This window comes from Leptosomus discolor, chromosome 4 (genome assembly GCF_034619465.1).
Source record: "Leptosomus discolor isolate bLepDis1 chromosome 4, bLepDis1.hap2, whole genome shotgun sequence".
Classification (NCBI taxonomy): Eukaryota; Metazoa; Chordata; class Aves; order Leptosomiformes; family Leptosomidae; genus Leptosomus; species Leptosomus discolor.
The window spans coordinates 9344443-9370635 of NC_141394.1; the positions used below are offsets into that span (position 1 = coordinate 9344443).

General features: G+C 37.6%; 1 protein-coding gene across 23 annotated transcripts in view; it reads left to right on the forward strand.

The window, feature by feature from the left end:
- Nucleotides 1-26193, forward strand: part of CAMK2D (calcium/calmodulin dependent protein kinase II delta) — a 144687-nt gene that overhangs the window by 95989 nt on the left and 22505 nt on the right. For 4 of the 23 annotated variants that reach the window (XM_086464680.1, XM_086464682.1, XM_086464688.1 and 1 more), the window contains 8 exons: nt 4464-4566; nt 10608-10691; nt 11724-11818; nt 13386-13508; nt 14549-14632; nt 15374-15416; nt 19465-19502; nt 25377-25436. In XM_086464680.1, the coding sequence (XP_086320806.1) occupies nt 4464-4566; nt 10608-10691; nt 11724-11818; nt 13386-13508; nt 14549-14632; nt 15374-15416; nt 19465-19502; nt 25377-25436 (630 nt within the window). Of the gene's footprint in view, nt 1-4463; nt 4567-10607; nt 10692-11723; nt 11819-13385; nt 13509-14548; nt 14633-15373; nt 15417-19464; nt 19503-21038; nt 21072-22651; nt 22667-24541; nt 24548-25376; nt 25437-26193 lie in introns of all 23 variants that reach the window. The other 19 variants (XM_086464694.1, XM_086464695.1, XM_086464699.1 and 16 more) reach the window with 10 other exon arrangements.

The following is a 26193-nucleotide window of genomic DNA, read 5'->3' on the forward strand; positions in this document are numbered from 1 at the left end:
GCTGGAGAAGACCCGCTAACGGCTTGCCAGTACATGTCTGTCCAGATCTGGGCTGTGAAGGCAGCCGTCAGAGCCTGCTGGCACCCGTTGTCAGCGCCAGGGAGAACAGGAGTTGCTTTTCAAGCATTCGGTGTATTCGTTGAATAGCCCATCTTCCTCTCTGTCATCCGGAGCTTTTGGGGCAGGGTGTGGGGGGAACTTTCCGTCTCTCATCAGCATGACTTGGAGTGCTTCTGGGAAGCACACTAGCGTTGGCATGTCACGCATTTTAGTGATGGAAGGCCAGCTGCTATGAGATCGCTGGCACAGAGACCTGTCTGTCCTCCAGATGATGACGGGGCTACAGAACACCTTGAGAAAGCAGGAGTTTCTACAGTGTTCTCACCACGATCACCTGAGGAGCTGAGTTCCTTCCAGATGAACAGTAGCATTGGGATAGAAACTTCAAAAAGAAAACTCTTGTGTTGAGAAAAACATTACCTCTTTCTTAACCATGTACATCTCCAAATGGCTGGAGATGTCTGCTGCAGAAATGCTCTCTGCGTTTAAAGCATGTTGGCATGGAAAGAAACAAGATCATTTATGGGGAAGCTCAGAGAGACGAGTCTGTCTCAAAGCTGGTAGTAAACTAGCCTCATGGATAAGGGAGAGGATTTAATTTGGGCACCTGGGCTTCAAGATCCTCCAGGAAAAGAAGATTCTTTATTTTGAAATCAAATGTAAGTGCACTGTCTGAAATATCAGATCCTTTACAAGGGCAGAATAAAAATGGCATGTAGGCTAAGCCAGTGAAACACGCTAATTCCTTCTGGCACAGCTTCTTTGTCTCTTATTTTCCTTTCTGAAGGAGTTATGGGGAGCAGGAATTTCTTCCCAGGGTAGAAGTTTTTCTAGTGGTTATCATTAGTAATAACGTTGGAATCAGAATGCCGTCATCTTTCTTGCCATCCTTCACTCCCACATAAAAAACCGCTATAGTCATTGTCTAAATTTTATAAAGTGTCTATCGTTGTGCTGTAGGAACATAAAGGGTTACTCTCTAAAAGCTCAGAGAGCATGATGGATTTCAAAGCTGTACACAAAATTCTCCACCCATTTTGTGCTTCTGGATTTTCCCATGTCACGGTTTTACAACAGGAGACTGACAAGTCTCTACCCCATCCATAAATCTTGCACAGCAGCCGGAGAACATGGAACAAGTTTAAATGAACGGATGTCAAATTTGTCCAGCTGCTCCAGTGACTCCTGTCCTCACCATACATGCACTATGCTTCTAGCGTGAAAAGGAATCGAAAAAAGAGTGTTGTAGCCATGCAAGCTGGCAGAATAAGGAATGCTTTCTAGTACTTTTCATACATTCACACTAAATAATTTTTCTTTGGAAATGCATTAAATCCAGCTCTTCCCTGCTCCAAACCATGTGTGGATTTCTTACTCTGGCAAATCCAGGATGAATTGGAAAAACAGTGTGAGAAAATATGTTTCTGCCAAGCTGTAGTACCCGGTTTCATTTCTGAAAATGAAAACTTCAGGAAGCAGAAAACCATCCTTCTTCAATTATTTTGTGGCAAAAGAAAGAACCCGAAGAGTGACATGAAAGATGCTGGTGAAATCCCGGCAGATCTCTCTGTACTGAAAAAAAGATGCCAAGGCCCATGACCAGAACTACAAGGCATGCAGAAGATGGTTATGGCCTGGCATGGATCCTTAAACTGCAAAACTTGATGGATGTTTTTTCCGATAACTCAGACCACAATTTCATGGCATGTTTGGGGGTGGGGAGGACAACGAGAGGAGGAGACTTTGGACAATCTCATTTTATTTAACTTTCCTTTTAGCGTAATTTAGCAGTAAACAGAGGGGAGCATTTGCAGCCTCTTATGACCTGCAGAAGTGCTTGTTGCTGCTCTGTAATCCTCAGTGTAAGTCAGAATGGTGGCGGTTCCTAGATCCAGAAAAAATTAACCTGTTCGTGGCAGTCTGTCTTTGACAGATGGTAAAAGTGCACTTCCGTGTAGGAATTCCAGTTCTTGGCGGTCAGCAGCATTGCTGCTTTTATGAAACTCTATGATTATGACCCTTTTGCATTCCCCCCCAATAGCGAATGCTCTAGTTAAATGCAAGGGAAAATACACAGAGGCATAATTGATCTCTGAGAATTAGAGACCTTTAGAAAAATAAGGCATAAATCACATTAATTTATTTGTAAGTAATTTTAGTAGTTAGCACTGCCATTCTGCATGCTTGGCTGCAGCCAGTGTACCGGTAACACAAGGTGACACTGCTGAATCCAAAGTACGAGTCCTGAGTGGCCCATGCTGGGCTGTTAATGTTTCCCAAGTAATTGCAGTCATTCTAAGTTAATGCATGATAATTGCCTAGTATGCCTCTCGTCATGCTGAAATGGCAGCTGCATGTTGTTTCAGCGCCCAGTCCCACACAACATTGCCCAAAAGGCTTTTGTCTTTGGCAGAAATCAGGAAATCTGCTTCAGCTTCTGTTGAAACATACCTGTGACAATGGTATTTCTGCAGAGCACTGTGATTGGCAGAGTAAAGACATGTAAAGGAATTTAAAAGAAAAAATAATCCCAAGGGAAATAAAAAAAAAACACCCTCAACCAAAAAAAAAAACCAGCAGCAGAAAACCCAAAACTACCGTTTTGAATGGAATCACGTGTTGTGAAGCGGTATGCGCTTGGTAGGTTAGTGCTTGTGTTTCAACCAAGAGGGTGAGGCATTTCACTGCTTTTGGCTTGCCGAAGGTCACAACCAAATAGGATCATCCATTGCTTTAAGAGGTTTACAGAAGACGTGCATTCCAGGAAGTAATTACTGTAAACTTCTGTCTCTCTGATAGGAAACCTTCAAGAACTATGTGACTGTATGTTGAAATTGGTGTAGTTAAATGACAAGCAGCGTGATAATTGGCTTAAATCCGTGTTGATGAACCTAGTGAAGAGTCCTCTGTATTCAGTCAGTGTTTGCTAGAATGTAGTTGAAGTGGTTACTGATAATTTTGATCAATATAAAGATTATATTTTATCCTGAGAGACCTTAGTCTCGATTTCTATGTGGAAATAGAAGATTCATCAACTGTTGATGAAAGGTTTTTAATGCTGTCCTTTCTACGTTCCTTTACAGTTTGGTGAGAGGGCAAAACCACCTTTAGAGTGAAGAGTTTGTCAGGGCCGGTTGTGTAGTTAATTAATAGAAGTGTCACAGTGGTTGACGTCTTAATTAGGCTCAAGCATATTTTGCTGGATACTTGACACGTGTATTAAAGGTAGCTTTTGCTGAAAGAAGCTTATGATCTTAATTGTTTCCAAGCTCAATACATGCATGGGATTAACTGTAATCACATGAATAGTCCATTGGAAGCCTATATGATTGCTGCTGGGTTTAAAATGAAATATGTGTTTAAGAGTTTGCAGGATCGGGCCCCCGGTGCCAGACTGTATACACTACAAAAATTGCTTCTGGAAGAGTCACAGGAATACCCTTGAAAGCAAGGTTTTGTTATTATGTAAATGTAGAACAAAACCTTTTTTAAAAATAAAGGTGATAGAAAAGAAAGAAATGGCAAGAAAATACTATACGGGTCACAGCTGTTTGAAATAATCCACTGAATTCTACAGTATTTTGTAAGTTTTCTTCTTTTTTAAAGTTAAGGTTCATAGAATAAAGTTATCTTTAGACAATTTGCATTTGATGTATCTGCTAAATGAAGTTAAAAGGATACATTATGAATAGTAGAATGAACACCATTGTTATGTGCAAATCCTTTACTTTTAATTGAGAGTGTACTGTAGCATTTGATTTCAGATGTGACCAACATACCCAGAAAAAAAAAAGCAAAGTGGGAACTTTTGCAAACTCACGTTGTTATTTGTAATAGGTTCTCCGCAAGCACAAATGTGGGCATGGAAAGATTTGCAATGTCAACACACCTGCCCTCAACGTAGAAATATAATAATATGTCTGTTATTGTTAAGCTGTCATGCAGAACATAGTTATGTTTGACAGTTAGAGATGCCTAATCCTGCAAACGGCGTAGGTTAGGCTAGTACTCAAAGAATAAGTCTCTTGGGGTTTTTCCACAGCGTTTTTCTGGTAGTGAGCTCTTAGGAGTCTCTGAACTGTCCTATCACACAGACAGGTGTCACAGTTCCATATGACCATTCTGGCCAACCTCCTTCTCTAGTAGATCTGCACACGCTCCTTAGCCTTGCTATCATGGGATCATGAAGGCTCTTTACAGGCCTGGTGGTTCTTTCCAAGTAGGAATGGAAAGTGCAATTTTTGCAATGTCATGGAGAAAACGCGTGGGATTTTTCTCTTTTTCACTCCTCTAAGTATTTGTTCTTTTCCAGACTACCGTAACTAAAAAAAAAAAAGTGAAAAACTGTCTAAAATATATTTACTTACCTTTTCATCTCAATTTTTTTCTCTCTCTGAATAAAGCCTGAGAACTTACTTTTAGCTAGCAAATCCAAGGGAGCAGCAGTAAAACTGGCAGACTTTGGATTGGCTATAGAAGTCCAAGGAGAACAACAGGCTTGGTTTGGTAAGTAAGGTTGGTTTTTTTTTCCCCTCGCCATTTGTTCAGCTTAGCAGTAAAGCCTCCCAAACTGCCCAACTCTCACCTTAGTGTAAAATGTGCGGCTGTGTGACTACTTGATATGTAGCTTAAAGGGGTATTTTGTTCGTAGTTCAGTCTCTACAGCTGACTACACTTTAGACCTTTTTCTCCAGGAAGAATGTTATCTGTAATTCTCACCGAATTAAATAGAGCTTGGCAGCAGACCTTATTCATTTAAAAAAAAGAAAAAAAAAAAAAGAAAAACAAACAAAGATCCCCCAACACTTCAAAAATGACTACATTTCCAAATCTCAGAGCTCACTTAGACAAGAAGTGGCTTTGCCTCAGCCTCTTCTTCACTAGCAAAGATAAATCACCTTACCAAATAATATAAAAATAAATTGGCAAAAGTCGTCTTCTATTGGCACAGCTGTGTTCATACTGGGGATTTTGCCAGTGCAGCCATACTGGGGTAGGATGGAGGGACAGGGTTTTTAGATTCATGCTTAAAGTAAGAAGAGATTTACAAATGGCCCTTTGGCATGTAGTCCAAATGACATTGACTTTCTTAACCCTGCAACTTCAGTTTCCTGATTCCTGGCTTCTCCTAGTTTTTGTCAGCCTGTAAGCTTGACTGAGACGTAGATGCACACAAGCCCCTTCTCCCCTGCTTTTCCCTGTGTGTCTAGAGGAAGGAAATATGGTTGTAGAGCCTGAGAGGGAGATGGGTGGCTTCCAGTCCGGTGCTCGGGTGACTGAGGAGTAAGATTGTAGGTTAGTACTGCTGAGTTTACTGCCCAGCCTCCCCTGTTGTCGAAACATTTTACCTGAATGGTTGTCTGTCAGCTGGAAATACCTGAAAGTTTTATTCTGAACCACTTTGGAATGTGACTTGTATGAACAAAACAAAAGGGGGTTTGAGCACCTGAGGCTGTAGTCATCCACATCCAGATGTTGCTGTGACAGCACAAGTTTTCTGTCCTCGCTGTCGATATTGCTGTCCTAGAGGTGATTGCTCCTTCACACCTGCAGGTGAAACTGTACATAAAACTGGTTTTGATTCACTGAGGTCAAAATACGCAGGCTTGTTAAAAGTGTACTGTCATTAATATATAAACAACTCTTGTAGTAGATCATGGAGAGCATAAACCCAGGAAGGTAAAGGGTGGTTAAAAGCACGTGGAACCTTCCAGACAATAGTCTGGAAAGGGCTGTCTACCCACAGCTTACAAACATCTTCTGAAGTTGTGACTGGAGTTTCTCAGCCGCTTCAGTCATTTTTGAAAACATTATCTTCAACTGGAAGGGATCTAGAGTGTGCTTGCTTGATGGTGAAGGTGGCAAATATGTGTGGGAAAGTGGAAGCAAACTCTCTGTGGGCGTATTGACTATTAGAAGAGAGCACATTTTGTGTTTCAGACCTGCTCATGAAATGTTGGAAAGGGAGGGTGTCTGCCCTCCTGAAGCTGCCAACTGATGGCGTAAACAGGGTCTCCAGAATCAATACATGGAATGTATCTTACCTGTCCTGTACAATGCTCCACTCTGGGTTATAAAAACAGGATAGGGAGTAGTGTGTTAAATATTGTCCACTTCTCTCCAGTTCCACTAAATTATTGCTTTTTTTCTTTGTTAATTTATAAAAAATTTGCTAATTGCAGATTCTGTGTTACGGTTAACAGATGCCCAAAGGAAAATAGTGGAAAAGATTGAATACTGGTCATTTTAAATAATAGGACATGTACAAACAATGCGTCTATCTCACATACCACCCTCTTTGAACAGATGTGAAGCACAGGACAAAATTTATTGTAAATCCCAGGGGGAAAAATACAGAATAAAATATTTATAGCAGCTACCTGTTCTCACTTACAGCAGCTAGAAAGCACAGTTTAAAATTGAACAAAGTGATTGTGAACTTAGAATAAAAGTACGAAGGATTTTATGCAGGCAGTGGGTTGAGTGGTTGAGTGTTTGAAATCTAGGCTATAACTACATGCAGAGGCACAGGCAGTACCGCTGGACATATGTCGGTAGCTTGATAAGCTAGCCTGTTGTTATAAATCCAGCCTTTATATAAATGGATTTCAGTAATCCACAAAAGACAGAGGAGATTGCTCTTGCACATTAACGAATAGACCAGTACAAAAGGAGTGGAGTAGAAATAAGACAAAACACAAGGGATTTGTTATAATGACAAAAACATCAGGTAAACAGGAAGCATCTCGAGAAAAAAATTCAGCAGAATGAACTTGGCTTCAGGGATATTTTCTCTAGCTGGTACATCTGTATGGATGCAGATGATGTGCAGGAAGTTGCAAATCCCTCTAAAATCTTACAGTTTACTCTTTGGTCATTTGGTTCTTGTGAAGTGCTTGGTTTAGACTCGTAGTGTCATGAGAACTGCCGTGCTGAACTTGGTAGAAAGGAGATTGAACAGAATGTCTTCAAAATATATAAGGAAGAGGTAAGCTGGCAGCAAGGTAATAGAAAGAAAGTAGTCTAACGTGGCTCTTCTTTTTGACTTGTGGTATTTGATGAGACTAGTGGGTTCTGTACCTTTTCTGGAACTTCTCTGCAAAACCTTTCCTTAACGGTCTGAGTGCCTTCATCTTTATAACTGCTTTAACAAGGCAAAACATGAACTCCGATGTGCTCGACATTTTGAACTTTTTCTTGCTTGCTTCCAGAAGGTTTTTCTGCGTTCCACTGGATTCTGCAGCACTTAGTGACTCATGGTGTGCTCTGATTCTAATTATAACTCTGCATCAGTATGTTTTCCTTTTCTTTTTTCTTTGGGTGTAGTCCTCTAGTGTGAAGGTCGCTTTCCTGCTTAAACTGTGGCTATGCTTCAGCAGGAAACCGGCTAGAGCTCCATGTGTTCGGATGCAACGGAATACTTTCCTGGTTTGCGTATTTGTCCAACAAACCTGTTCCTTGCCTGTTTGTAGAAAGTGTTACAGGGTTTAGCTGGAACACCCCACCCTGCTAGCAGGTGTTTAACGCACTGGGAAAGTGTCAGGCCGGCTCCAGTGACTCACCCAGGCAGGTGACTCATTGCCTCTCCTGGAGTCAGTGGACAGACTGCAGTTAACTCGCTGGTAGCTAGATTTAGTCCTAGTTGCATCTCAAATTAAGTCCAGCCCTGCAACTAGGACTAAAATATGCACCACTTAAGTCATTTGAGTAGCTTCACTGAATTAGTTTGCTAGTTGCCTTAAATTCAGGTTGTATACAGTTAGTTGTTTGGATCCGGCTGTGTAGGAAGAGAAAGCTACTGCCCTGTCTTGCTTTTGCCCCTTGCTGCCACCTTCTCCACATCTTCTCACCAGACTGCTCATTTGAATTTTTATTCTTGAGTCAAAGGGAGGTATGTTAGCGAAGTTGTACAGCTTACACTATTTAAACTAACGTGGTTTATTCTGTCATTTTATTCTAGAATCCTTGCATGAATGGTGCTAAGAAGACTGTAAGTCTAGCAGGGGAGTGATGAAAGCATAGGGCAGGTTTTAGAGCACTTATTTCTTCTGCTGTGTGTTTAAGGTTCATCTCTCTGCGTTAATTTAAGTTTACATTGTGGGATTATAGTTAACCTTCAATCCAGGTTTGACTCGAGATGTGCTCGCCATTTATGAAGTTAAGTATATATGTAATCTTTGCTTAAGAGGGTTTTGAGACTGTAAGCTGTTTAGGCCAAGTAACAGGCCGTCTCACGTACCCGTGCACCGCTGAACTCAACAAAGCACAGCATTTGTCTTGGGCCTCTGGATGCTTATTTAAGTCATGCAATGACAGGAGTACAAGGTGATGAAGTCTTTCTAAACACTGTACAGTCACAGTTTCTAGCTTTGCAAGGTGTTTGCACTGAAGTAATTACTCCTATTAGCAATAGTTTTCTGGGCAGTACACACTCGTATTGGGATCCTTCTGACCAGTTCATAGAATTACCTGATAAATAACAGTTAACAATTTCAGTATGGTTTTTCTTTTTCACTGAAATCGTGACTGTACTCTTCTGTTTGCTGCTTTAAACAACTTCAGAATATGTACTTAAACCATACCAATTGTTTCTGTTTAGACCCACTCTGTATCTTCATCGAGAGAGAGTTAGCTAAGTACTACATTAATTTTTGCTTTAAAGTGATGCATAGTAGTGTTTATGGAGCCGTGGTAAGTTTGAAAGTTGAGATAACTTTACTTCCCCTTTAAAATGAACAAAAATATTAACGTAGAGCACTACAGCCAAGAAGAGATATGAAACATCACTCTATTTAAAGCTGCTTAGAACATACTTTTTCAGCTTCTCAAAGGAGCTTAAGATGTGTTTCCTGTATGATAGTACTCTTTAACAATTAATAGCTCTCATATCAGGAGACTGCAAAAACCAAGCTTATTTTCATGAAAGTATTTTAGCTGTGTTCTCAGTAGAATATACAGAATGTGTTCCTTCATTTCCTCCTCCCACTCTAAAGTGATTGCCAGCTGCGGGGCAAAGGCTTCCTTTTTCTGTAGCTGTACACTTTATACGTTATCATCGTGTCTCATAAGTTTTGTGGAATCCAGTGTGGTATTTCAGAGATGGCATGTGGTCATTCATGGTCCTTCATGAAAGCCACCAAATTCTCACCTTTCAAGAATTCCCAAGCACTTATTAGAGGCAAAGATGCTTGAAAGAACAGATGTACTAACTGAAATGGTACAGAATGTTATTGGTCATTAAGTTTTTATCATGGTGTCCTAAGAACAGTCTACAGTTATATCTGCATTTTGCATTTCTCGTAAGAGAAAGAAGCACTGCTGGTAATGAATAAAGAATGAAGAACATATAAATTTTAAAGGCTAGATTACTTCAGAGATGCTTTTTGTGGACTTTTATAAGGAAGTTTCCAGAAGTAGAATGACTTGACGGAAATTAGTTTTGCAGTGGAAGGCTTGTATTAGAAGTAGCTGTGCAAAATAGGAACAGCAAATGTTGTGAGAAGGCTGAGCCCCAAATTGGTGATCTTCATACTAAGCAATATTCAGTTGTGCTCTTGTGAAAAGTAATCCTGAACGTCTCTGAACATTTACGTTGCCACCATCTGGCGTTGGCTGAATTGAGTTTCTATTTCTGTGTGAAGAAATTTGAATAGTGTTTTTACTTTCCTTTTTTCTTCTAAACGAGAGATCGCTCCGTACATAGGCTTTCCTTAAATCTAGCCCTACGTGTTGTTTACTGAGATATGTGCCCTCCCATAAGACTGAATAGAGTTCTTTACATGCTCCTTATAGTTACAGTGCTGTAGCTTGGCTGCCCCTCTTGTTTGTTAATTAGTTCCCAAAAAATGTCAGGGGAAGTACTCTGCGTGTGGTAACAGGCTCCACAGCTGACAGCTGATGGACTCCCAGAAATCCCATGCAAGTCATGTTTACAGTCTTAATTTTTATAGTTTGGGGCTATTTTAAAATAGCCTAAATTAGGCTAATGATTAAAAACCCCAGCAAGTCTTTGGCATGCATGCTGTGAATTTTCTGTCTTTCAGTTAGAACCTCCAAGGGGATCACTCAGATAACGTTTCCCACACTCCCCCTACTCTACTTTTTTGACCTTGGCCCTGAGCCAAATGCATTTGCACCTCACTACTGGCTGTCTCGCTACAGCTTGCAGTAATGCAGAAGTCATGAAAGAAATTTCGTCAGCTATCTTGTAAGCTTTCTGGAACGCTTCCCCTGTTGCACTGTCACCAGATCCTTGACACCGCTGTTGAACCTGCAGCGCCAGCTTAGATGGGGAACCAGCCGGCTTTTTGCTGTCTTCTCAACTGTACCAGCCGTGGTGGCAGAAGGGGGTGTGCCAAGCCTGCACAAGCATCCCCATTATTATTACTTCTAGGTGATAAGTCATAAAAAGAAAAGTTCCAGATGAAGTGGTTGGTGGTTGATGTCTTGGGAAATAATGTCCTGTGTCTTGTGGGCTGAGATGAGAATCACTTGATTTTTGCAGAGCACGTACATCTTTTGAGAATAGTTGCCTTGCCTTTTGACAGGCTTTGCTGGTACTCCAGGATACCTTTCTCCAGAGGTGTTACGAAAAGATCCTTATGGAAAACCTGTGGATATGTGGGCATGTGGTAAGAAATTATTCTGAAAGACAACGTTCAGTCCACCATAATGTGTTTTGAGGGAGATGGGTGATGTCCAAATACATTATATTCTGCATCAGATACTATGTATTTAGTAAAATTCAATATTCATTTTTAGAAGAGGTCATCAGATTTTTTGTTTTTCTACCAGCGTCAGTTTGGGGGTTTTTTAATTATTTGTGAAGGTGTATTGCTGTGGCATTCTTGGCCGTGTTGACACAACACACTTTCATAAAGTATTAAAAAAAATAGCTGCAGGTGCATGATGCCTAACTAGTTAGAAAAACATAACAATTCATACTGTGAGATGAGCCTTAGTAGTGGTGCACAGGCAGCCTAAAGTCTGATCTGACCAATATACTAGAACTGCAGTTTTAAACTGTGAGACTAAATGTTTTATGAACTGGAGTACAGAGCAAATACTTTATCATCCACTTCTTGAAACAGTATAGTTTAAGGTACTGGCAAGTGGCAGCTACCTAGCTGAAAACAATTGGTTGTTCCTTATTTTACTTCTACCCACGCTTATCTGGTTGTATTTATGAAAGCACTTTTCTAGTCATAGTGAATCACCTCTGTAAAGACAAGCAGACAGACTTTTTAATTTCCTATTGACCATGTATTTATACAGATAAACTGAGTTGCCCAAATTTTCTTTGCATGAGATTAGTTAAAACACAATCTTACAGACACCAGTACAAGCCATGATAAAACCAGAGGTAAACAATGTGTTTTCCTACAACATCCATGATCACCGAAAATTATTTCTGCAGCTAGCTGGACATATGCAGTGTTCCTGATCTGATGATGTGTCAGATACTTGTTATTGCCCACACCCTGCATAGGAGGTTGCCTTGTGAACCCTGCATTTACTATTTTCTCCATTACAAACAGGCAGTATTTTTCAGTAGCTGGGTTAATACTGTTGAGCCATTTGGTTTACGTGGTTGTCAGGTACGAAATGAATTTCTGGAGTCTGTTTCTTAAAAATCACTTAATACTACTGTGAATTTTGTGCAGGTGTCATTCTGTATATCCTCCTGGTGGGATATCCTCCTTTCTGGGATGAAGACCAGCACAGGCTTTACCAGCAGATCAAGGCTGGTGCTTACGATGTATGTACCATACTCGGTCTATTCAATTATTTATAATTCTACCTCTAAATACGAGCTTTCTAGAGCGAAAGTGAAATTAGAATTATTTCCTAAACTTTTTTTCAATTGCATGTCTATATGAGCCACTCAATATAGTAAATGTCGCTTTAGCAACATGAAACTTATTGGGATGGGAATGTCTTATGCTAATTAAAATATAATTTCCCTGTGGCACCAAGATTTCTATGTCTGGTCCTTGTATAAACCACGCAAGCTTATGCTATCCCGACAAGCCTGTTTAGACCTCTGAACTCCCGAGGGCCTGTGCTTTTCCTTGTCTTTTATCAACTGAAACAACAAATCAGTTATTCTAAATTATTTTTAAGAAATCTTAATCTTCCTAAATACGCACCTTGATGTTGCTGTATTGCCCACTTTTGGAAGTACAAGCTGCTATAAAGCTTTTCAGAAGGAATAGTTTCATTAACTATGTGTATTCCAACAAAAAGCATTACAGCTATTGGTAAGAACTGATGATTTGGTGACATTATGAAGTTTGCAACATTATCTGTTTGTATTACATTAAACAGACAGAAGGCTGCTGGTCCTCAGATTTAAGTAGTTTGTGAACGATGAAGAGGAAAAGACAGAACCTTATAATTTTTAAGCTCTTATTTGACTCCAGTCCTGGACGGTGACAGCTGAAAAGGGAGTTGTTATGCTATGGCCTTTTAGTGAAAACAAACTTACAGTCTGTCAAGTCTTCTTCCTAGAGAACAAGGAATCGTACAGTAACAAGCAGGGTGACAGCAGGGAATTATGATTTCAGCCAAGAGGGCAAGAAATGAGGAAGTGCAGAGACTGAACTGTGCATCTGCATTGTACATACATAGTACATACTTGTGCCTGGATAATATCAAATTCCTATTGTCTAAGAATAAATATTTGTAATAGTGGAGAGCACAAAATCCTCAAGGTTGAGGTCTGTTCACAAGGGCAGTATAAGACATGGGCTTTTTTTCATCCCGTTTGCACTCAAGCAGACGCTTTGGGTGAAAGTATAAACATTTTGCTGAGCAGGGAGGTGTTAAATTCGTAACTAGTTAAATTTACATACCATAACTATACAGTTAGCATTACGATTTACATTGAAAGAAAGAAAACAAGGAGCTTGAATAATAATGCTTAATATTTTTGACTTCTATATTAAAAGAGAAACCAGGACTGTATTAAGTGCTATATGACGATATGCCCCTCAGATGACTGTAATTTGTTATGCTGATATATTCAGTGTCTGCCATGGTTATTTATGCTGTGAATTTCAGTTGGCATTATGTTATTGTAAATGTAGAAATGCTGTGCATTTGAACCAAATAAATAAAAAGACAAAATAGTAAAGGAGAAAAACGTTGTTTAAAAAAACTGGCTAATTCAAACTTTTCTAATTGTGGCAAACTGCATTTTCCCCCTTAAAACTGGTTAGTTGTGCTAGCAATTAATGTTGCAGAAATAGTATCAATAAAATACTTACATAAAATTGTGTAAAGATTGCACAAGGTAATATGCACATACGTATTTTTTTCTAAAGTTTCCCTCACCTGAATGGGATACAGTGACTCCTGAAGCAAAAGACCTTATCAACAAAATGCTTACCATCAACCCAGCAAAACGTATCACAGCATCAGAAGCACTAAAGCATCCATGGATCTGTGTAAGTGATTTCCACGCATTTAACAGGATAATTTGGCAGACAAACCAGCTTATGGTTTCCTTTGGCATATAGGGAAGGTGTTTAGAGGATAATTTTTTTCCTTACTCATGCAGCTATGTAACTAGGGGAGTGTAAAATTGTAATTATACAGATACAGTCAAGAGTGTCATATATTGAGGTCTCAGCCTGGGATTTTTGCAGAAATGAATTCCTTTGCCTTGACTTTGTGGTGCAGAGGTTCACTGCCAAAATTAGAGCATTATTTTACATTCGCTGAGAACAAGTGTACAAGAAAGTAACTTTGAGTTAGGTAATGCTTTACATCTTCATTTCTCTATAACCATTGTGGTAAGTATGAAATGTAGAGGCAGGAAATTAAGGGACTTTTTAAAAGCCAGTTTGCAGGCAGCAGTGGCTGCCTTTCTGTTACTGGATCCAGGACTGCTTTGCAATTCTCAGTACATTCTACACTTAGAGTTTGCAGGTAGTCTGGGACGATACTTTGAAAGTCACAGTGAGACACATAGCTGGTTCGCAACTCTTTATTCACTCCAGTAGGCTGCATTATCTTGCCATTAAACTTGTGATGCAAATAAAGTTGAGTTATAGGGAAAACGCAGGTATTGCTGAATTTTCTTGGAAATATTTCCTGCTGCTGTACCTCACCTAATATCACCAATATTAAAGAAAAGTTTCCTTCTTGTTTTAAAATGTATTTTCCAAAATCATAGTTCAGTATATTACTTTGATTATGTTTATACTGCGTAACCCAAGTTCTAAGATTTTGTGGTTTTCTTAGTCCCTGTTTCTTTCAAGAGGAGTTTACACATGGAAAAGGCAGAGTAAAATGAGACCTTGGTTTTGTTGATTTGGAAATGTCCCAAGTGTGTAGAAACCTTCACAAATGAATAGTCAGACAGGGTAGAAATTAAAGGCCTGTGTTTTGGACCATGTGGGTTGTAATATGTATGTTGTAGAGTGAATAAAATGCTAGATGTCTGTCTGGGTGTATTAAAATGATTCTTTTCTTCTTCTCTTAGCAACGTTCTACTGTTGCCTCTATGATGCACAGACAAGAGACTGTAGATTGCTTGAAGAAATTCAATGCAAGAAGAAAACTAAAGGTAAGAATGAAAACTTGTGCAAGGATGAGTAGCTAATTTTGGAAAGATAAAAGAATCTTGGCTTGTGTTCCATATGTAAACAAATGGTCCCTAAGCAATTCTTTTCTTTAATATTATGCTTAAATGAACTATTTGAGAGATGATCAGCTTTTGGCAGGAAGATCTTAAACTTTTCATGGAAGTGAATAGAACACAATATCATCTTCTTGGATTCGAAATAATAATAACAATCATTTTCTTTTATACACATTAAAAATATTTCATTGAAGGAAAATCCGTAAGGTTATTCTCTTAGATTATCCTTTGTTTTCTCCTGGCCAGACAGGATAACTTTGCAGATGTGAACTTTTCTAATGAGCACATTATGGATAAACTCCTCTTCCTACCTAAAAAAGAATCTAAGCATGTTAGTGAAGTCTATTTCGTATTCAGCTATGTATTTTGCTGATAATTACTGTGCCTGTGAGTACTTACAGCTTGTGCGTATTGGTAAATATCTGTACAACTGGTAAATATTTGAGATTATCAGGGTTGCTGATAGGTGTGTAATTACAATTAAATTACAGTTTATGCACTTATGGCATCACGTGTGATAGGTAATGCGCAGACAATCCATTCTTTCAGGATTAATTTAGTAATTGATGTAATTTACGCGTGTGTTTTCCTTTTTGTTGTGTCATGTTCACATTCAGAATTTTACACGAGTGTGATACTAATTTGAGAAAATGTATGTGTACACAGGGGGCCATTTTGACAACTATGCTGGCTACCAGAAATTTCTCAGGTATGTTCACTGAGCTCCAGATTAATATGGACTTTATGTTTTTATATCTGTGATGACTAAGATTTAACTAGAATTCATTGGTAGAGAAAGATCTTTGTTATTCAGGAGCATCTTAATATGATATATCTTAAGTTGTTTCCTTTGCAGAAGCAAACAGGAGAATTTAAACCGTATGGGCTAAATAGTCTGTTGTAGATGACAGTCTAATTGTTCAGTAGAATGTGAGTTCTTTCTTTTTAATTTTTTAGTGTTATCTGTCAAAAGACAGTGTTTTCCTGTCTATTTTGGTGGAGGAAAATTGAAAATACTGCATATAGCTCCACATGCATAAGTATCACCAAACAACATTTTAAAACTTACTTATTTTTATATACCTGAAATGTCATTCCAGGGTTCTGTTGCATCCTGTGTTTAAAAAAAAAAAAACAAAAAAAAAAAACCCACACATTCATTCTTTATTGCTTCGCTAAGGAGTAAGAAATGTGGTAAAATAAGTCCTCCTTTTCCTTGTTTTCTAATGTCCAGCTTGATATAACAAGAGATGTTTCCTTTTTATGAAATAATTCTGTAGTGGTATACCTGGAGATTTAGATCTTTATACTAAATAAATTTTAATAGCAAAAGCTAAAATAAAGTTTGCTGTTCGTGGAGTTAGAATTGTCCTCAATAGCAGTATTGCCAAAATTTTGATGCTATGCTGAATTTTTCATTTTGCCGTTTGAGATTTCAAGTGAATAGTGAAAAAGAATGCCAAATTTTAAAATCAGTAATTTGACATATTCTCCCACTCTGTGATGTAACTGTTGGAGTGTAACATAAATTAATTTACAGACAGAAACATGCTAGTGCTTTGGGCATGTTTTGAATAAAATAATAAGCACTGAATCATCCAAAATAAATTACATAAGCATGAATGCAAGAACAACTTATTCAATTTGCATACTACTTGAAATACAATTTCTTTCCTAGTTAGATTCCTATATTTAATACATACCTGTAAGACAGGAGACTACATTGACATGAATTACATTGGGTTAAAGCTTAATGAATTGCCGGTATCTGCCAGTTCATTTCAAAGGTGGGAATGCTGTAGGCTGCGTGTCTTGTAAAAATGAATTATTAAATATCAAACTTATATCATTTCTCATCACTTTTCATAACTGTCACTGTCTATATATGTAAGGGTCAATTTCAACTTTCATGAACCAAAAAGAGCTGAAGTAATTTTAAAATAGTATTTCAGCATGAAAAGCAAACAGGGTTTTTGGCTTTGTTTTGGATTTTTTTCACCTATCATCTCTGTTTTGTACCATAATGACCCATGGTTTTCCTTGATGACATTTTATTTTTTCAAGTTGTTTATTCATTGTCTTTCATTGCAGAGCATGCTTTTGAAGGTCATTTGTCCATAACGATGTGGTTATAAAAGTGTTTTATTTTCCTTTTTCTTTCTTCCTTTTATGTGGAATATATATTTCTTGTGAGGTAAGACCCTCAGCACGTGAAAGGAACATCTTTTTTCTCTTCTAAATCAAAATTGCTGTTTGTCCTAAATCACTTTAATTTCTACATGTTGTTACAACACCATTTCTTTTCAGTCTGCTTTCTGGCCTATTAGCGCTGCCTTATTTATAGTTATTGCTTGTAGTTGCAAGAAATCTTTTGTTGTGGGCTTAATTTAGAATATGCTAATTGCTTTGCTACTGCAAATTCTTTAAATATTTGATTTGTATGCAGTATCTGTGCTTAAAGAAAGATGCATCAAATATTATTAAAAATACGTTCCAAGCCAAAACCAACAAAGGCAGTTGAGTGTGGAATATGTCCTATAACATAAAATACTGCATAATAATCCTTACCAGGCACATTTCGAAGGACATGCTGGCAACGCCGTAAACACAATACTTGTAGTTATTGCTTTTGGTGCCCTCATTTTACTGGCTTTCATTTAATTGTTTACATATAACATGTAATGTTTGTTAAACATTAAAAGAACTCAGAAGTTTTATGCACAAATTTAGCAAAAGGACCTAGTTTGTTATGAAGAGCAGCCTATAATAATTTATGTTTTCCCATATTTTTGTAAAGGCTAACGGTATAAAACAGGCTTTGAAAACAATGAACTTCTGGGTTTTTTTGGCCTTAGATTTTAGAAATAGATCTTCCTCTTTGCTTCCCCTAAGTGAATTTCTGAAGTTAATGGAATGCCCACGATATTAGTGGTAGCGTAAATCTAAGGCCATGTTCTGCCAGGTCCTGTAAGCACACATTGCAACAGGATGGATCTCATCTCAAAAATATACATAAACCAATTTATTTTCAGTATTAATTTATATTTCTGTAAATAAAAACATGCAATGTTCCTGTTGCATAACACAGGCAAATTAATTTTTGTTCGTTTTAGTTGTAAGTGATGGGCCTTGTGGGAGTTTTAATGGCAGTGTAGCCTGACATCCATAATTAATAAACTGAATTTGGAGGGCTGATATATTCATGAAATTATAAACAATAACGTGTCTTCACTTTCCAGTTTTTTTAATGTAAACAACACAGTAGTGGACATCAGTTATTTCTGAGTTTCTGAGGTGATATTAGATTTTCTGTGCTCTGAAGCAGAGCTAAATGAGCACTTAATGCAGATGTAACTGGAGAATAAGCCACAAATACAAAAATTAACTTCAGGTTTAAACCACATACTCAATAACTCCAATATCCTCAGCTAGTTTGAGCAACCTTAAGCTTGCAAGTCAAAATGTTTGGGGATTTTTTGTTTTAAAAAGAAGGGTAGCAGTAATGATAGGATCTCCCTGTCAGAACTGTCTCCCTTTGATTATGCCAGATCGTTAGCTGCAGTATTTTCCGTTCAAAAAGACTTCCTATTTCTAAGCAAAACAGTGTATATAGAACAGCACTTTCTTACAACCGAAGCTGTGATACACTTTCTGATAGGAAGAGTGGGTCATAAACGACAATAAAAACAAAAAACACCAGGCTTGTTTTGTAATTTATTATTCTTCAAGTCTTTGCCAGTGAGTCACGAAGCATTTACGCTTTAGTGAATAGTTGATTCGAATTTGGTACGTCACCCAGCGTGTATTTCTGCTGTCAAGGTTTTCGAGTTCAGAGCTGCGATGTGCTTGTTTGCACATTAGCCCTCCAAATTTAGTAATTTGGAATGATTTGGCCCCTTTCTTGGTGCTAGTTTTAAGTGGTGGAATTTAAAGCCTAACACGTGGATAATGTTACGGCTAGTGAAATTTTGCCCAGCATTCCCCACCACTTTGAAGAAATTTGATTGGTGTGCAACATGATTCAGAAATAGTAAGTTTTCTTCGTTAGAAGATGAAGCAAAGCCCACCATTTATTAACTCCTGGGAAGCACTCCTCCAAGAGAACACTTTGCTAGTAGATTGTACTTCCTTTCTTATTTGCAACTTTCCTGCAAGGTGACTGATGCTGTTGTGGTGGGAAATCCCCAAAGAATCATTGTGCAGAGGTGCTTTTTTAAAAACCCAGTTTACTTTTCATTGGGTGGAGTAGGTAGTGTTGTAGCTCCCTATGCTCTTCAGGTACCTCATTGGTCTGATACTGATTGCTTTTATGTCACTGTCATATTAATGACATGATTAAGATACCAGTGGGCTCTACAAACACCTGGTCAAAGTCCCTGCCATCAGAACAGTGCTTTTTCCTGGTTGCATCAAACTATCACCATCAACAATTGTAAACATGCTGCAGTTGAAAAAATTAATACAAAGCTGTTGCTTTCACACTCACCCTGCTTCCATTTCCTCTATGCCACCCAAGGAGTTCTCTCCTTGTATAAATACAGTTAATCTACAGCTTTAATCAACGGGAAAAGAGATGTATGATAATCTTAGGTATTTGTAGTTTCTTAAGTATTTCATTTCCTATACTCAGAGCAACAAAAGGAGGAAATAAAAGCTGAAAATGTATCTGCAGCTGGGAGGCAGTGGGGATTTGCTGCACAGCTGGTTGACCTCGGTGGTAACCACCTGACACTGAAATTATTTGTCTCGTTTTACAGCAGCCAAGAGTTTACTGAAAAAGCCGGATGGAGTTAAGGTAGGTTAAACACATGCTTTAAAATATATTTTACTAGTCACCACCTTATCTATAACTTCTGCCAGTTTTTAGAATTGATTATTGTTATTTCTTTCCTTTATAGAATTTGTTAATAAGTACTTCTTATCGTATATTTGAAGTGATTAAAGTTAGTAGGTGAAGCTTAAAAAAAGGAAATAAAAGAAATAGTTTAAACCAAGCATTTTAATAAGCGGAAGATAAAAAACTACTGGAGAAAATGCTTTTCTTTCTATTTTAATGAAGAATGACTGTGTAATTAATGACACAATGTTATTAATTAGCTTATAAATAATGATTTGGTGGTGGGCATGTTAGCTTTTTAGGTATGTGTTTATCTGCAGCTGTATTGCCTCCATGTTTCCCCTTGGCTTTGTATTAGATTTCATGGAAGACCAAAAGTTTACTGGTAGGCTTGGCTCCACATGAGGTGTTTTCTGCCAGATGTACTTGCTATATTTGGCAGAACTTGAAGGTTTTACTATCTCAACAAATCAGCTCATCCTGACTAATAGACCTTGCTAAGAAGGGAACATTTTGGCAGCTTTCATACATGATTTAGAGCTCCTATTCTCATGTCACCAGATCCTGAAGGAGGAGAGATGCTTCACAAATGAACGTTCTGGATAAATACTTTGAAAAACAGCCAGAAAAAAAAAAATCACTCAAATGAAAAATATTTTATTTCTTTTCTCGGAGGACTCCTGAAGACTAAAATAAGTGCCTCAAGCTTTCATTATATGATTCAAAAGATACTCTTCTGTGCTCTGTGTGTTTACTCAGAAGTGTGTCTTTGACCTGAATTTTAATTTTCTATTTAATCTTAACTTTAACAAAGCATTGTATACCTAAACACCAGATTCATAGTATATTTGTTCCTGTTCTCCCACATATGCACACTTTTCCTATCAAAAAAATCATGAGACTGACTTAAAATGAAGTGAGTGCACTACAATTTCAATGCTTCTCGCTGCCACCAAGTAGTAGATATCCTAGTTATATGGAGAAGCACACATTCAGTACTATTCTATCATTCTTGTGGAAAACCCTTAACATGTTTCATTGTGGAATATATAAATTTTATGTACTCTATCTGACCAGCTTTTCCTTTTTAAATATCATTCCTCCTACAGGTTTACAATGGTATTTGTTATATCTCAATTTTGATTACAATATTGGAAATAATTGTTGCCAAAATTTTGCCTAAATTACACTTGTTGGGATTTGATACTTTGGTTTTCAGCACATTTTGTGTCTGCTGCTTGTCTGCATGTTCATGTGGAGCAAAGGGAGTAAATTTACATCTGGGGAAGTCTATTTTTGTCGTTTCTGTTATTGAGATACTATATACTCCATAGCATTTTTCCACTCCTTCCTACAGCTTAAGCTGTCTTTTTCTTAAAAAAAAAAAAAAAAAAAAAAGCCAAAACAGAAATATACTGTACTCCATGCATTGATACTTCAAGTCCAACCAGTCACATTTTCTTCTTTTCCTTTCTCTCTGACTGGTCAATTCAGAAAAGGAAGTCCAGTTCGAGTGTTCAGATGATGGTGAGGATCTTTATCGACAGATTTTTTTTTTTTTTCCTCCTGTGAAACGTTCACACTTAGAAATCAAGCAGTTGCATTTAGTTTTGTTAACATACTGTGAGAAGCTGCAAGACTTTAAAGTACAACCTTGTGAATTTTAAGCCTGCAGTTGCTAAATGCCATCCACAGTTAATTGTTCTGCAGTTCTTTCAAGCAAGTTTTTTATGTTTTTTAACCTGGGGACATACAAAAACAAAAAAGTAGATGTAACATTGGCCAATGCAGCTGTCCATAGTAAATAAAAGTAGTAACAAGATAGTAACCTTATAACAGCCTTCTGTTAATTTTTAAAACTCTTTAATTTAAAAGGTAGTAGTATTAATATCATAAAAATGTAACATAAACCACATTGCACAGTGAAATAGTATTGCTTTAATTGAGCCACTATAGACCAAGATGCCATGTGAAATGCTCAGAAAAAAACCCACAGTTTCACAGCCCTCCCATACTACTGCTTCCCAGCTAACTTCCTTCACAGCTCAGGGCTTTGTCACAAGATTTCCCAACTGACAGTCAGTCTCAATAACTTTTCTTCCTCCTCAACCTACTCTACAGTCTTGCGTTCATTTGGTCTCCGTGATCCCACACAGCAACTTACTCTGCTCCTGTTTCTTATGGTTTTGAATCTGACTTTTGAGATGTTTGTGGTGATCGGCTGTGATGTCCCAGCCAGCTTCTGTTGCTGCTGCCGGTAGAGAGAAGGCAAAAAAAAAACCCACCTCATCTGCACCTTTCGCTGGGATGTACAGCTCTCCTTGAAAAGGCAGAATTGCTGGTTAGGTCTGAGCAGACATGTAGTTGCGTGGGTAAATAGCCTGTTCTTTGGGTGAATGTAGAACTTCAGTGACAGAGGATCAGTGGTAGCAGCATCCAAACAAGGGTCTTTGCAAAGGTACGGTGGGGATCTTTCTAGTATCCCAAATGTGAAGTGTGCTTTAACTTTTTGTTACAGAAGTACTATGTGAAAGATTAAGTCCGAAGACACAGATTTTGTTTCTTCAAATATTTTTATAATTTGTGGAAAAAAGACCAATACTGATTGTACGGTCATGCCCAACTGTTAGGACCGTTTGTGTGTGTCTGTCCTTCACTACTGTCAGACCTCAGAGAGTGGCTTTTGACAAGCGATTAGTAGAAAAGTTTTCACAACAAATAGAAGGTCACCACCTAAGCACAATTTGACTTTAGAATAACTATTTTCATAGGAAAATGTTTTACTCCTTTTAGAATCATTTCCCTTTGCTGTTAAAAATATGTGCAAAACACACCATGTGTGTTCATATGTTAATGAAAGCACATGTATGTGTTCTGTGAGAGAAAGTGTACAGGCTTATTGCTGTTTTCTCTCTTAAGTTTCCAAGGGTTTTACCAAGTTCTGTTTACACAGAAGAAATAACTGTATTTTGAATCACGTTATCTCTTTCGACTTTTACTAATGAATACTGTATTCTAGATATCTTACTAAGTTTTGAATATATTTCCTGCAGTTTTCAGCAGTAGCTGTAATGGATATTGTTTATTTTTATAGGACTTTCACCAAGGGAGTATGGACCCAAGCCTGCTCTCCTTACTCAGGCAAAATTGGAATTGAAATTTGATTAACCTGTTTTCATTATGTATTCAACAACAAGCATTCATTTGGCACATCACTTTATTTTTTTGTATTAAGCTACTACTGAATAGGACTGTATGAAATCTGGTGAAATCATTTCTTCCTCATGTTTTTGCTTTATGTCTATATGCCTTTTCTTAGGGCCTTTTTATTTGTGGTCTCTTGATGACTACACTGTCATCAAAATATGATCTTGTAGTTATACAAATTGATACATGATTTTTTTCCTGTTTTGGAAGATTTATTATGCCATCAAGCAGCATTGTATGCGTTCTCATTATGCCACAATTCTCCTGTAGAACTTTCATTTACTGAAGCGGTTGGGGTTTTTTTTACAAGTTTTTTCCTGAGATAAGCAGTTCAGGTTTTGCTCAGCTTACAGTCTCATAAATGTCAAAGAAAGTTAGTTGATATATGAAATACTTGCTAATACTTTTGTCTCCCCGTGAATGACTTAATGCACAAAGGTATTTATTCTTTCCCTGTCTTGAGTTCTGACACCCCTGCAACTTATGGCTGTAATTATGAATAGATAAATGAAATTTATTTGACAATAACTAGGCCAAGTTGGGGAATGAACTAAACACTTGGAACTCAATAATGACTCGTATTTTCTCTTAATGACAATTGCTGTAGAAAGATATTTCTTAAAAAAATGATCATTTCTCATCCTTCTGCTGTAAAGCACTGTGAACTTTAATTTTAAATCAAATAAAATTATTTTTATTCTATATGGGAGAATGCTCCCTATCACTATCACAAGTATTACTAAATAACAATGTCAAAATAGTGTTCCCTGATATTAACTAACAAGACTGCTTTATATTCTTCAAAGCCAGTTATATGCTGGTTAAGATAAGGAAATTTGCAGTCCATAATTAATTAATGCAAATCCTGTTGACACTTCTGTAATCTAGACATATCCTAGGTGAGATTCAGTTCAGCTGCAGGCTAAATTCCTGCACTCAACAAGTCAGCCACCACACCTGTCCCAGCAAAATAATCATCAAAAACTGCTGAGGACATGAAGTTCTGTGTATTTCCCCAGTGGTGCTAACTTCTGAAGGCTCAAAATTAGCAAAGCCCTTAGCACAGACACAACTTAAATGTTAGCCTGCGTGCTGAGAAGCTGAATGCTTCATCTGAGACTACAGAGTCATCGGGACGTTTAAATCAGAAGTCAGATGTTTCATACGCAGCTCAGTTTGATCCGCTATTCTAGGACTTCCTCTTTCTTTATGCCTTTTCACAGGTGTTATTTGGCGTATCGCCATTTTCTAATTGGTTTAGAAAGGCTTTTCTTATAAAAGAAAAATACCAAATTTTGACCCCACAATTGCTTGAATTTGTTTCTTTGAATGAAGAAGCTAATTACTTTTTACAGAAGTCTGTTAACATAACAATTTTGGACTTCTTTCCTTTGTTTTGCACATCTATTATTAAGTACTGTGACTAGAAGGTTCAGTAGAACTTTTTTTTTCTTGGGTCAAAGTCTTTCCAGACAATATATCTCTATACACCCAGTTCTGCATGCCGCTTTGGACTGCTCCTGTTAAAATTAGACATGACCAAAATGTATGTAATATTTTTTTTCTAATTATTGTTAAAGAAAAAAATTACATATTTCCAACTAGTTTTTCTATACTCTAATCTTGCTTCTTAGTGCATGTAAAAAGTGGCTCAGTACATTATTTTTAGTATTTCTGTTCTTTTCATCCCACGGCATTTATGAAAGCTGAATCTTTAAAATGGATTTAAAGAATCAGATACCTTTAAACTTACTGCTAAACAGTTTAATTTTAATTAAAATTTTGAAAAGCCAAAAGTCTTGTGAAGGTGTAGTACTGTGCTAACTGAGTTAACATGATGATGACCTACATGGAAAGTTAAGCAGATACATACTGATTTGTGGAGTAAGACTGCAGACACTATAGTGTGAAACTTACCCTGTTAGGTTATAGGACCAAAATTGAAAGGCTGATACAGAGCTACTGCAGGATTCTTAAGACTACAAAAAGTCACAGCTGCCAATTATTTTTGTCTAAAATAACACCAAAAAAAAGCTAAAAGGGCACCAGTCTCTTTCTGGCATCACTTGTATTTCTCCAGATCTGGCATCAGTTATATTTATTCAAATCTGCTCTCAGAGCCCAGTAGAACAAATCTATAGATTTCTGGAGAACTGTGAATAATCAGATATTATTTATGGTCGTGAAAGGTAATTGGAAATAAAGAACGACTGGGTGCAATTATGCAGTACTGTTGCATGTCAAGAAATCACAATGGCTATTTAGGACTTTCTTCAAACTCATATTAATTCTTTATTCTCATGTGTGATTAGCTGCTACTTAAAGGCTCTCTGTTCTTTTAAGTGTCACAGCTGAAGTCATCTATATACCTTATATAGACCTTCGTATAGTGCATCTGAAAACCCGTAGCTAGCGTGTTTGGAGGAGTTGCAGCTAGCTGTCGGGTCTATTGCTAGTGTTCTTTCAAGTTCATAAGTTCATCTTTCTGTGATTCTTTATTTCCATATCTATATCTATATATAGATATCTATATCTGTATATAGATGTTCTATACAGAGAGATATAGATACGGTGCCTACCGCGAGTTCTAAGGCCTGTCTGTTTCTATTTTCTGCATACCTACAGATAAACAACAAAACCAACGTGGTAACCAGCCCCAAGGAAAATATTCCTACCCCGGCGCTGGTATACCTGGAATCTTCCTTCTCATGCTATCTTGAAGTTTTTGACTGTCTTCTGTTTGTTCTTCCTTCTTTTTTGCTTTTTCGTGCATTTACTCTGCTTTCTAAAAACAGGTTTTGGAAAAACTTTTTGTTTGATTTATGCTTTCTTTTTTTTTTTTTTTTTGTGAAGAAGTCCATTAGAGCGTGTTTATTAATAGAAAATGTTACGTGGAAGCTGGATGCGGTAGACTCATAGCGTTTGTAACTGTAGTTGAATTTTTTGCATGCTGTGCCAGAAAGTGAGTAGAATGCGCTTTATGTTGCTCTTAGCTCTTTGCCTGATGACTGTTTCCATCTTTTTAATGCTAACCTTTTGCGCACACACACACACAAAAAGCACTATTATTTTCTCTGCTTTGTCTTAGTATAAGTATTGATATCAAGGAGAGCTAACAGGATTATTGCTAGGCTACCATAAAATAGACCTTATTCAGATTTTCATTCCGTATTTCCTAAAACTCAGCAGGACTTTGCAAGTCTTCACTGGGATCAAGAGGCATCTAGTGCTAAACATTTTTGCTTGTTTCTCTTACATTTAAATCTGCAGGAGACATTACTCATTAATAGCTCTGTTAGGAACATACTGCTAATTGGAGTGCTGTTGATGAATTTTTCTGTTGCAGTCTTGCTTTTATTAGTAGCTCCTATTTCTTAGGCACACATGTATCACACAGCTCACAAATATAAATGCCAGTGTGCAACTACCTAATTTTGTGAGG